Source organism: Lineus longissimus, chromosome 8 (genome assembly GCF_910592395.1).
Source record: "Lineus longissimus chromosome 8, tnLinLong1.2, whole genome shotgun sequence".
NCBI classification, from domain to species: domain Eukaryota; kingdom Metazoa; phylum Nemertea; class Pilidiophora; order Heteronemertea; family Lineidae; genus Lineus; species Lineus longissimus.
This window is the reverse complement of record NC_088315.1, coordinates 10,407,720-10,421,584: the sequence shown is the minus strand read 5'-3', so window position 1 is coordinate 10,421,584 and position 13,865 is coordinate 10,407,720. Positions and strand designations below refer to the sequence as shown.

General features: G+C 39.1%; 1 protein-coding gene across 1 annotated transcript; it reads left to right on the top strand.

Moving 5' to 3' along the window:
* The first annotated feature begins 2,463 nt into the window (after positions 1 to 2,463).
* LOC135492587 (protein suppressor of hairy wing-like) lies at positions 2,464 to 5,010 on the top strand. The gene is made up of 2 exons (XM_064779138.1): positions 2,464 to 2,656; positions 3,104 to 5,010. Exons 1-2 carry the CDS (start codon positions 2,464 to 2,466, stop codon positions 5,008 to 5,010), a joined length of 2,100 nt encoding a protein of 699 aa, XP_064635208.1.
* Positions 5,011 to 13,865: the final 8,855 nt, after the last annotated feature.

Here is a 13,865-nt window from a genome sequence, read left to right as displayed (position 1 = left end):
ATTGTATTAGGTAACGTTATTCGTAAAACTGGCTCCATCAAGCAAAGCGTTTCTTATTGACATATATGATAATGCCAATATGCATCTCAATTTATTCCAGGCAGCATTGCTTCACAACACTGTTGAGGATACAAATACAATGATGAGAAAATAGCATCTTTGACAAAGAAGTAGCAGGTAAAATAAGAATACTGCTCAAGTGTCTGATCCGAGGCTCCAGGTTGCACGAGCTGATTTCTCCGGCCTTTACCCATTCCCTGACAACATTCATTATCTGATTCCCACATGCTAAAATCATTTATAATCTTAATTCCCACTCCTTGACATTTTTGACACAATTCATTATCTGATTCCCACATGCTAAAACCATTCCAAACCTAAATTACCTGATCCTAAAACCATTCAGTCACAATCTGATCCCACATCCTAAAACCATTCATAATCCTAATTCCCACAGGCTAAAATCATTCATAAACTTATCTTCATTCCCTGACACTGACAGCATTCATAATTCGATTCCCATTCCCTGACAACATTCATAATCTGATTCCAACATGCTGAACCATTTATGATCATAATTCCCACTCCCTAACACTTGACACAATTCATATTCTCATTCCCATATGCCTGAACAATTCATAATCTGAATTCCCATTTACTGAAACCATTCACAATCTGATCCCACGTGCTTAAAGTGATACTATGATGTGATTTACAACTTTGTGGAAATACGTCCGTTTTTAATTGTTGATCACAAATGTAAAGCTCAAATTTTCCATTTTTGATTAGATTTATTATAAAATCGCTGAATGTAAACCACCGCGACCGCAAAAATGTTCATGTTGTGACGTCATCAACGAAAATGGCATCGAAGCGAGCCGTCCGGGCAGGATTAAACCATCAATTTCTAGAAAATGTGCATTTCGATTCAAAAACCTTACCGATTTGTGAGAAAGTGATGCAGTCGTTTGTCAAAAACAGCTAAAACATTATATGGTGAAATTTGACACGAGTTACCCTTTAAACCATTCATAATCCTAATTCACTCATGCTAAAACCATTCACAATCTTATTCCCATTCCTTGACACCATTCATAATCTAATTCCTACATGGTAAAACCATTCATAACCTCAATGCCGACTCCTTGACACCATTCGTAATCTGATTGCCATTCCCTGACGCCATTTATAATCCAATTCTCACTCCCTAACACCATTCCATAATCTGATTCCCACACACTTAAACTATCATAATCTTTACTTCCACTCCCTGACACTATCTATAATCTTACTCTCGCAAGCCGACTTCTTTCATAAGCCGCACGTACACCACCTGAAAATGGACCACCAATCTTGGTTCGCGAACCAATGCCACACCATCGAAAATCCACCAAGCGCGTACACCAGCGCTGCAGCTAGTTATAAAATCCGGCAACAGATGGCGCAAACAATAAGCAAAAGCGCCATTTCGAAAGCGCCGCCTGTCGCCAAACCATCTAACTAGCTAATTGCCGATCCATTAGCGCGTACACCACGACAAAGCCGAGCTTTTAACAAGCCGGGCGAACTTGGACCATCAAGCTTGATGGGACAAATTTGCCCGGCAATTTGTACCGGCAATGAATTGCCGAACAAATTTGTCGCGGCAATGTGGTGGTGTGCGTGCAATTGGTCCACCAATATTTCGTGGTGTACGCGCAACTATAGTCTGCTTACCACGTACAGAAACTGGTCATAATCTGATTGCCACATGCTTCAAAATCTTGTGAAGTCCTCCATCTGCGTTGATTCGTTCATCAGGAGCGATTCCTAATGACACCTCTCATTTATCCAAATCAATCTGAATGGTCGGAATTCGTGCCAGATCCAAATTCCTAGATGGCTGCTGGCTGCCATTGTAGTCCTCACCCAAAATCCATCTTGTAAATTATATGCTAACACAATCTGGTAGAGGTATATTGGCCGTAATTAAGCATTTAAATAAATTGTATACATGTATGCTCTCGTTTTTTTTTTCATTCGTAGGTGTGGTCGCAGAGGTCACTGATGATAAATCACTACCAAAACAAGAGTGAAAATGTCTCCAAATTGTGAACGCACCTAAGAAAACTTATCGTGCAAAACCCGCGAAAATAGCAGATAATACCCCAGTTGGTTGGACAGATGATCGAGAAGAGGAATATTTTGAAACGGAAAAAAGGTCATTGACGGAATCCGTGGAACAAACAAAGCAATGGAGCACACTTTCAATGCCATGTTTGCAGCACATGGAATTCAGTAATCATAGAGTAATTTTAACAGGTTAGGTTCGTAAACAGTTAACGACATAGCTGGCAAGGAGTCCTTGCTAAGCAATGACAGTACTTGTATTTCAATTCGAGATCTATGTTAGATTGTTCAAGGACGAGGACTTTGTACTGGCCTGAATATTGCGGCGACATTTAGCCGCTAAAAAGCACCAGAATGGCACCTAAATCATCCTTTACTTGTGTACAATGCAAGAAATCTTTTTCAACTGAGCATCGTCTCGTTGAACATATTCGTATTCACACAGGAGAAAAACCATTCCAATGCAAATATTGTGAGAAATCATTTTCAGCGAAGGGAAATCTATTGAAGCATGTACGTATTCACACAGGAGAAAAACCATTTCAATGCAAATATTGTGAAAAATCATTTTCACAGAAGGGAACATTATTTAGGCATGAACATATTCACTCAGGAGAAAAACCATTTCAGTGCAAATATTGTGAAAAATCATTTTCACGGAAGGAAACATTATTGAGGCATGAACGTATTCACTCAGGAGAAAAACCATTTCAGTGCAATTATTGTGAGAAATTATTTTCACACAAGGGAAATCTATCGCATCATCAACGTATTCACACAGGAGAAAAACCATTTCAGTGCACTTATTGTGAGAAATTATTTTCACAAAAGGGAAATCTATCGCATCATCAACGTATTCACACAGGAGAAAAACCATTTCAGTGCAAATATTGTGAGAAATCATTTTCACGGAAGGTAATTTTATTGTCTCATGAACATATTCACACAGGAGAAAAACCATTCAATTGCAAATATTGTGAGAAATCATTTTCAGGGAAGGGAACATTATTGAGGCATGAACGTATTCACTCAGGAGAAAAATATTGTAAATATTGTGAAAAATCATTTTCACAGAAGGGAAATCTATTAACTCATGAAGGTATTCACGCAGGAGAAAAACCATTCAGATGTATACAGTGTGAAAAACAATTTTGCTCTCAGCAGGCTCTTCGCCATCATGTTCACATTCACACAGGAGAAAAACCATTCAAATGTGAATATTGTGAGAAATCATTTTCACAGAAGAAGAATCTTTTGATTCATGAATGCATTCACACTGGAGAAAAACCATTCAGATGTGTACAATGTGATAAATCATTTGTCTCAAAGCTGGCTCTTGTCAGACATATTGGTATTCATGCCAGAGACAAACCATTCCAACTAAACTTCAACTGTAAATGTTGTCATAAAATCTTCAAGAGTGAGTCTGACTTACAAAAACATGAGCGCAGCCACAATCATGGTACGCGCAAATCTTTGAAGGTGTCTGTTGAAAGTCCGGGAATGGATAAACGTTCAAAGCCAAAACGTGGCAAAGCTATGAAAAGTTCTTGTCCATTGTCTCGTCATGAACTAACTGTTGTGGCAGAAGAACCTGTAGTAGAACTAACCGGTCATTTAAATAGCAAATATTCTCTAAATGGACGAAATCTAAAACCTACATGTTTTGCGGCAAATGGATGTTTGATCAGCAGAAAGACTGAGAGTAAGGTATCGAAGTTGCCCGCTGCAGCAGGACGTTCTGACATGGATATGAAGGACACGGCTGCAAAAATGTCTAGTATCAATGGGAGTGAAACTGAAACTCTAGGTCTGGGTAGTACTGCGAAAACTGAGGAATATAAAGTTCGGCAGCTGGCTGTGAAACGAAGGTTGATACGAGATACTATTGAGCGTCCTTCTAATCAGCTGGAAAATGTTAAAACTAAAAGTGAACTCATTGACATGTTTGCTGCTGACCAGTCTGATGGAAGAGTTGAACCAGCTTACACATCTGCTACAGGGCAGGTCAGGGCTGAACGAGACCTACGTGTTGTTCATGTTAGAGAGGAGAGAAATGTCCTCAGTGGGACCTTTAACCCGCCACCTGCAGAGATCAACTATTTCAAAAGTGGACTACGTCAATCTGACATATCTCCTATAGAACAGACCAATATCAAAAATGTCCCATGTGACATATCACCTATAGGACAGGCCAATGTCAAAAAAGACCCATGTGACATATCTCCTATAGAACAGGCCAATATCAAAAGTGACCCATTTTATATATCTCCTATAGAACAGGCCAATATCAAAAGTGACCCATGTAACATATCTCCTATAGAACAGGCCAATGTCAAAAGTGACCCATGTGACATATTTTCTGTAGAACAGGCCAATGTCAAAGGTGACTTATGTGACATATCTCCTTTTGAACAGGCCAATGTCAAAAGTGAGCAATATGACATATCTCCTATAGAACACGCCATTGTCAAAAGTGAGCAATATGATGTGTCTCGTCTAGAGCAGGGTTGTACTGTACAGGTAGTTGGACCTTGTGACATGTATCCTACAGAAGAGGCCAATGTGTTAAGTGAGATCGGCAACATGTCTCCTATAGAGAAGGTCCATGTCAAAAGTGAGCCACTTGACGCATCTCCATTAGAGCAGGCCAATATCGAAAGACAAACATGTAACATTTCTCCTGTAGAGTTGGCCAATGTCAAAAGTGAAGCATGTGACATATCTCCTCTAGAGCAAATCAGTGTGAAAAGTGAGTCATGTGATGACACGCCTCAAGCAGTTCATGATTTAGTAGAGCAGGAAAACTCCAGTGGTGCACAGGTTGATATGTCTAAGATTGATGAATACATTGCAGTGTTTGATCGCTGGGCAGAAATGTTGTGTAAAGAGAAAGATTAGATTTAAAAAATGTAACTTTTATATTCTGCTGTTAAATCAGTGATCAATGATTAAAAAGCGACCAGTCTTTTGTACTTAAAACGCTTTAATGAATACAGTACAGTAGCTGCAATAAATGTGTCTGTGTACAATTCTTGTTAGCCTTCTCCACGAATCATTTATTTCCAGACAATGAATTCTGTATGGATATACAAACAAGACAACCTGATTAAAAACATACATACATACATACAAATAGCATTTATATAGCGCAAAATCCAATTAGAAAAATTGCTCAGCTGCGCTTAACAAAAACACTGTTCAAATAGTTTGGTTTTTAATCTTCTTTTGAACTCGCTGACGGTGGAGCTGTTGCGGGTGTTAGTGTCCAGCGAGTTCCATAATTTGCTGTCATAAACTGTAAAGCTTCTGCCACCAAATGTCTCAAGGCGATACCTGGGAGTCACCAACAACTCTTGGTTATCCGATCTCAGGGATCGCCCTGGGACATACGATGGCAGGATGTCCGAGATATATGATGGAGCCATGTTGTTTTTGGCTTTGAACACCATGAGTAAAACCTTGAAATCGATACGATATGGTATCGGAAGCAAGTGGAGAGTTCTCAAAACGGGTGTTATGTGCTCACGTAGTGGAGTCCTTGTAATTATTCTTGCTGCACGGCTCTGCACCAGTTGTAATTTGTGCAGGAGTTGCTCATTAACCCCAGCTAACAGACTATTTCCGTAGTCCAAACGAGACATCACCAGTGAGTGCACTAGCTCTTTCGTTGCTGCAGTTGTAAGGAGCTTGCGAGCGCGACCAATATTGCGCAAGTGGTAAGTTGCAGATTTGACGATGTAGTTTATGTGTGATGCCATAGAAAGAGTTTGATCAAAATACACTCCGAGGTTCCGCACAGGGCCACTGGACGGAGTGACCTGGACGCCAGCGACTACAAGTGATTTAACGTTCAGTGAATCGATTACTCTCTGTGAGCCAAAGAGTTCGATCTCTGTTTTAGAAGGATTTCCTTTGAGCTTGTTAACAGTAAGCCAGTCATGAATATCAACGAGACAGATCTCGAAGTCGATGATCCAGAGTGTTTGCGAGTTGACAATTACCATATGGCGTATTTAGTAGCACGTGCATATAAACGAAAACTGCTTCTTTTCATCCTACTTTATCTGGGCATATTTGTCGTAGATTTCCAAGATTGTATACTCACCATGGCTATATGACACTCCTTATACGACCATGAAATAATTTTGTAGGTCGTTTGGAACGGGACTACTAATATGGCACTCTCTCGAAAGTTAGGTTAAATTAAATTGGGCTCATATTCCGCCGTCTTTGAAACCTGTGTGATGGGCCGCATAACATGCTACGGTGGCTGGGAAAGGACATCGAAAACTTATTAAGTCGGGCGGGACGCGACGAGGCTGGGCTTACTGAATTTTACGAAGCGGTTTCGGCGTAATCACCACACATATCAAGTCAGGTATTACCATGACGCGATCGTCCGCTGATCATGCTCTGGTGCCGCATACTGAGCGATTCGTTTGAACCCTATGCCGACCCGAGAATATCTCAACTAGTCCGCTGCAATGAATCGATTTGCAATATTGCAAACCCATCGCAAACGGAGCCATGCATTACAACTCAAATAATTGCAATGCATCGCTCAATGTCCGTTCTACTTGCGATTCATCAACACAAGTTTCAACGGTAAGTCACGTCGCACAACCTGCCGTACATTGTAGAGCGATTTATTGCAACTTGTTTCATTGCATGAAATCGCTAATTTTGAGATGGGTTTGGTCTTGAAAACAACTGGAAACAAAAATAATAATGAATTGCAACTCGATTCATTGCAACTAACTGACGTGTCCAAAGACAGCTTTAAGCCAAAACGTTCGGCGAAGACAGCATGTGTAAACGACGATCACAATGTCAGACGCTCAAGCCATCGTCTGCTACCGGGGAAGAGGTCCTCAAAGTTCAATGATACGTTTTATCCGTATAGGGCGGATTTTAATGTGCTTATGAATTGACAAGCGCATATAAGAGGAAGCACAAGATGTAAGGATCGAAATGATGTATGATAAGCCCAAAGGTTTTGTCAATGGTCAGAGAAATATGTGTTTGTAGCATTCATGTCGACTAAATCTGCGCCAGCGTTGCCGACTGTCTATCCCGTCGTTTAACTTAAATACCTCTACTCTTATAATTCCTTCGAAAGCTGATTAAAACGGTTTCGTTATGACGCTCTAGATGTATATTGACAGATTTAAGTCAATAATTCCTACTTGGTGTTTTTGTGGTGTATTTTAGGCTACAGCTCATGCCCGGCTTCCTGTCCGAGAATAGGATAGGCCTACTTTCGTTGAAGTCCATTTGAGAAATCCGACAATAAGTTTGGGTGTGGCACCTCCGACTTGTCCTCATTCGTTGGTGTAATTGGTTTCAAATGTTTAATTGCAGGGTTTTATGCCCTCCGTTAAAATATGTTTGCAAATCTGTAAGACAGTTGTACCAATCAACTATCAGGCATCAATCAAGCAACGAAGTATATTTGATGGAAATCTAAAGACATAACATTACAGAGAACAATATTGCGTTATTATCAGTGCAAGACCAGTAGACTCGCGCCAAGTATCGCCATTGGGACGATAACGCTAATACTGCAACAAGCTGAGTTGCTTTCAACTTCAAACGAATCTGTCGCAGCGACACTAGGCCTACTTGATCTATTTCATTGATTACTATGTTAAGTTATACGTCACCTATGTGATCTTATGTAATCTTCAACCGTGTATGTTAAGTTAGGCATTCGAGTATATTTCATAGAAGCGAGACGTGTTGTTTGTGTGCTTCCCTTCACAGAGTGCGGCTGGCATACCGGAGTGTGGTCAGTGCGAACAATCGCGTCATGCTAATACCTGACCATGTAAGGTGATTACGCCGAAATCGTTTTTTAAAGTGAAATAAGTCCAGCCTCGTTTCCGTAATTCGTCCCACCGAGATAATAAAGACGGCAAAATGTAAGAAAAAAATTTCCATGAAAATTTTTTTTCTTCGTTTTTTTTGTTTTTGTAAGTCGTCCCCCCCCCCCCCCCCCCCCCCCCAGACTTCGTAAGTCGTCCCCCCGAGAAAAAAATGCCGATGTCCATTCCCTCCACCGTAGAATTCAGCATTCACCTTGGTGAAATCAGAGTTTTTCGTGCTCACCATGGTGAATGCAGATTTTACCACGGTAAATTGTAGATTTACCATGGTGAAAATGAGATACATTTTTCCTGCTTGACTTTGTCAGGCCAACATTTGTTAAGAATGACGCACGATTATTGCTTTGGATGTCTTGGTATGCCCAAAGAAAAAAATTGTAAAGTGTATTGGCCGAGAACTCAAAGAGATTCGTCACTTTCCAAAACCCTTACGGAAGTCCCACAGCGCCATCTGCGAACGAATTATTGTACTAGTCATGAATTCTGATTAGCTCCAAATTCTGATAAAATATGAAGATCAGCGTAGGAAAGATAAAGACGCTACTCCGTAAGCTACAATATCAATCATTGTACTGATAACTTCACACTCCCGTCGTTTATCTATGTAAAAAATCGGCCGTAATAACTATAGTGCAGTGTTGAAACTGGCCGTTACCGGGTGTCCCAGAAAAATTGCAATGCCAAATTCTTGGTTTTTGACCCGGGGTTTTCGATTGGCTTGGACTAGAGAAACAAGAGGTATATCAAGATCAGACGATATCAGAATTCTAGTGGTACATGATAGTGGTCCTTTTGCACATGTGCATGGCATGTTTAGACATCTACTGTACTTTCCGCATAGAAAGCAGCCCCCTGTTTACCTCGTCCTCGATATGTAACATACCTTCCATTCGTCACGCTGGCGCCACCTATCCATCATGTCACAATATAATAGTCCCAGTGATTTGCCAGTAAATCACCTGTAACTAAAAATAGTATTCCATTGCTTCGGCTGCAAGTCCATATATAAAACCTCTACTGGAGTTCTATGTCATGGCTTGTATGTGCTAAAGTTTTTAATTTTTACCGGTTATTTTCTTTTTTCAAATTCAATTACATATTAGCAAACAGCGTAAGCCTTTAAAAATCTTTGCAGATGTTGCCGTCATATTGACAGAAGTGGGTGCTGATAACTGATCCAATTGTTATTCATATAAGTGTTGGTTGTCATAGCAACCCAAAATGGATGGAATTAGAATGATTGCTCTTCCAACTCCATTGTAGATTGGCTATCTTGGTTGACCACGACCCGTGGCGCTCAGTGAAAAATTCTAGATTTATACTGAACCGCAATTTTACAGTGCATTAAGTGCAATTTGTGCCAACAAAGCTTTGTTCTGAATTCAACCGTTATGGTTAGGCTACCGAAACCGCTTGGGTTGGTGCATACGGAAGCAGTCAAAAACTTAAAAGCATTTAAAATCACATTGTTGCTTGTTTAATATGAGCGTTTTAGAATAAAGGAAATGACTTGATTAGTCAAGAAACCCCAATATAAATGTTTCTGACTGGCACTATAGATCCAAGCAATGATGGACGAAACTCATTTTCATAAGTTTTTTTGGCTTGCATTTTTGTTTCCTTTATATTATATTAGAGAATAGGAAGATGTCGATCAAGATGAACAATATCAGAAAGAAAATAACACCATTTTTTGTAGATCGACATAGAACTTTGTTGAGTCTAGCTTTCGACACTACCATGTCTTCTACAAGGACTGCAAGGAAAAAGTTTTACATAGCATTAAATATAAACAAGCAAAATAGTAGACATTGCAGACAGAACTGGAGATTACAAAAACAGCACAACAAGAAACAGGAAAACTTGTTTGTACCAGTTGGGAACCATTTCAATAATACTAGACACTCCAATAATAACATGAGGATCACTGTGCTACAAGGCTCCCTTCGTGACCTTAAACATCAACGCATAGCAGAACAAAAAGTTATAGCTAAATTTGATTGCATTCGAAACGGCTCAAATCATGACAGCGGATTCCTTACTCATTACACATAATCAATGTATTAGCCTCTCACCCTTGTTCCTCCCCTGTTTACAGTGTTCTCTTAGTTTCGTCTTATTTGTATTAAACTCTTTCATCTTGTAGTATTATCATCCTGCCTGTTTTCTTTTCATTTGTACCTTTTATTCCCATAAAGCCTATTTTGTTTTTGTAATCTCCAGTTCTGTCTGCAATCACTGTACTATTTTGTTTGTTTATAATAAATGCTATGTAAAACTTTTTCCTGGCAGTCGTTGAAGAAGACATGTTAGTGTCGAAAGCTAGACTCAACAAAGTTCTATGTCGATCTACAAAAAATGATGTTATTTTATACTTTCTTTCTGATATATTGTATTAGGTAATGTTATTCACAAAACTGGCTCCATCAAGCAAAGCATTTCTTATTGACATGTGATAATGCCAATATGCATCTCAATTTATTCCAAGCAGCATTGCTTCACAACACTGTTGAGGATACAAATACAACGATGAGGAAATAGCATTTTTGGCAAAGAAGTAGCAGGTAAAATAAGAATACTGCTCAAGTGTCTGATCCGAGTCTCCAGTTCGCACCCGCTGATTTTGATTCCTGAAACCACTCACAATTTGATTCCCACTCTCTGACACCATTCATCATCTGATTTTCATACCCTGACCTCATTTAAATTCTGATTCCTACACACTAATACCTTTCATAATCATATTTCCCAAACGCTAAAATTATTTATAATCTAATCTTCATTCCCTGACAGCATTCATGATTCGATTCCCATTCCCTGACACAATTCATTATCTGATTCCAACTTGCTAAAACCATTCATAATCTAAATTCCCTTTCCCTGAAACCATACACAATCTGTCGGATTCCACTTGCTAAAACCATTCATACTAATAATACGAATTCCCTCATGCTGATGTAGACCATTGGACTTGGCTCTACTTTTTAGCTCAGCTGACAAAGTCAGCGAAGCTGGTAATATTACTAAGGGAATGGTGTCCGTCCTGCCATCCTGCCATCCTTCCATGTCAATTTTGGGCATTTTGTAACCGTAACACCTAGGCACTTTGTTGACGCTGCTAAATTAGGAGTAGCCAAAGGGGAACTCAGAAACCAAAAATCAGCGCGATCCGACCTACATTCGGCGAATGAGGTCATCGGGAAGTTTAAACTTCTTTCCTTTATACCTCGGGCCACAGAGGAAATATTGTTTTCAAATCTGGCCGAATATTTTTTAATAATTTTTCATTTTGACTTGTAATGGAATTAGTTTAGTTTTCACCGCCAGTTGGCGCTACAGGCACATTTGACAGATTTTTTGACGATTCAAAAGCCCGGGTTATGACGTATAGTTGCGCAGTTGTATTCTGCGCATTGAACCAGGCTATATTTCAGCATACCCACTGTGACCAGTGTAAAGATGGAAGATTGATTTTGCAACAAGTAACCAATTTTCTGCTAAAAAGTAGTCAAGTAGGTGATATTATCACTAGTTCCTTTCAGTGGGTAGTCATAAGGTCTTAAGGGAATACTTTCAGAAATTAGTTCTTGAAAATTTGGCCACAATTCTGTGAAAACGATATCGGAAGTGCACGCTCTGTTCGCGATGTATTTTGAAGTGGAGAATTCCCACAGTATGTGCAGTGAATCGGCATGATTCTGTTTGCATATTAGTTTTTATATAGCCAAGCAGAATTAAAGTAAGGCTAAGATTCTTTCCGGATATGGTATATTTATTCAACTAGCATATTCTTGAGCATGTTATATACACGTTTACACACGCAACCAAAAGAACCGAACAAAAAGAAAAAAGAAAAAAAGGGCAATGACAGGTCACCTTACGATCCCTGTAATACAAAACACAGATTGTGAGTAAAACATTAAAATTAAGACCTTATGCAAACTCTACTACATAACTATCTCAAATCAATTACTTGGTGACTCAACACTGTCAAAGTTACACAGCACAAATAACCTTAGAACATTATGAACATTGATATTAATTCATAATTAATGTCAATTCCACTTCCAATCAGTTATTGATCTAAACACAAGACAAGACTTAAACAATGCTTAAACATAGTTTCCTCATGGGCTCATGAATCAATGCATCCAAATCACGAATCATTTAGTACCTTTAAATCATAATAATCACATCATTATTACAATCATAACTTTCCTAGAAATTAATACTAAGCCATCTCAAATATCAGTTTGTAAGATAATGAGCCCATATTCAGATTGTGTGAACAATTCCTGAAATAAACTCACCATAGACGTGGGATACTCCTTTCCACAGTCTATTTCCTTTGACCAATCACGCGGTCCTCTATTCCTACAAAAAGATAACCAACGGAATATCACTACTTTGATAACCAAACTGGCTTCAAGTCATTAAGTCCTAAATGTTACATATTTATCTTACTAACGTGAATTAGCTCATAGATAAAATACACAATAAAGTTATCTCATTTCTTCCCGAAACATCTGATAAACCATCTCTCCCTCGACAGTAAAATGTGTGAACATGCATGCCTCTGAGAGTAATTATCATCAATGAAAGGGTCACAAGAAATCACAACTTAAATCCTATTAAGTGATCTTGGATCATTTTCATAGCACCATGCCGTCACACTCATACGGTAATGAAATTTACGCCTTTAAGCAATTGTAAAATAAAAACAGGTGCATCAGAAATGGAGTGAATTTAAGAGAGTTGCAGTGAGATATGGGGCCTGGCGATCTTGACCATACTTGGGCAAAGCACTGAAAGACATAATATAATAGAACAAATCGGAATTAAGATGAAGTAACTCAATTCACCTACCTTTACAATGACATGTAAATTCTCCTGAACCAATCTTTCTCTCGCTCCTGGTCTACATAAGAGCATACTGGAATCTCCTGAATGATCTCACAAAATTCCATAAATTGGATCTAATCTAATGATGAGTTCTCTTTAAACAACGGTCTTGCCTCGCAAGAGATCAAGATGCAAGTGATCTTTGGCCCTTGTTCCCCAACTAAATATCTTAGGACCATATGAGAATGACTCCACAATTTCCCAGAAACTGTAACTGGCAGAGACAGGAAAAGTTAACTTCCTGTGCCAGACTCTCCCTCTTGCTGATCATCTCATAGGCTTAAAACGCCCACGCACCACTCCAAACCTGTCACCAACTGGTACCAATCCGGAGTTTCTTAGAAGTTTTAGAATATATGATAGCTTCCTTATACCTTGTGTCCTGTTGGGATGGTTGTTTGTGAGAACAACATCCTGACACGTTATGGTAAAAAGTGAACTAACTAACCTAAGTATAATATATGACATTGAGTTAAATGAAGTCTCATTTAACTGGTATAAAACTAACTATATATAAGATGATATGATTTGAACATAAATGTTGGATGATAATGGACACTGTTAATTGTGCCCCGTCACATTTAGTACTACGATTCTTACATGAGTAAAAAGTAGACGTTTTAAGCAACACAATAATGTTACTCCAATAATAATTGATTGCAAATTGACGGAGCTACGGCATTCTGTTCGGCAATTGTCAGCGCTGATAAAATACATTGCATGCTAATGCATGCCAAATGGCACACTTTAAAAAGCGTTCATTGGACAACGTAGGGAATCACCAGAAATGACGTCATCGCTGGTCTAAATCTTCTATCTATATAATAATAATTATTAGAAGGGGGACGAATAAAGTCACACTTAGAGGCGTTGGATCGCCTTGAAGTTTTGTATGAACTGTGGTGACACCTTACCCTGATGCAACGTCTTGGTTTTATTCAAAAATTTACTTCAGCGGAGCAGAAA

Excerpts from the sequence above, each read along its gene's own strand:
- LOC135492587 (XM_064779138.1), top strand. The coding sequence starts at position 2,464 with ATGGCACCTAAATCATCCTTTACTTGTGTACAATGCAAGAAATCTTTT. Across the intron at positions 2,657-3,103 it reads AGGAGAAAAACCATTTCAAT|GGAAGGGAACATTATTGAGG; the intron begins GCAAATATTGTG and ends AATCATTTTCAG.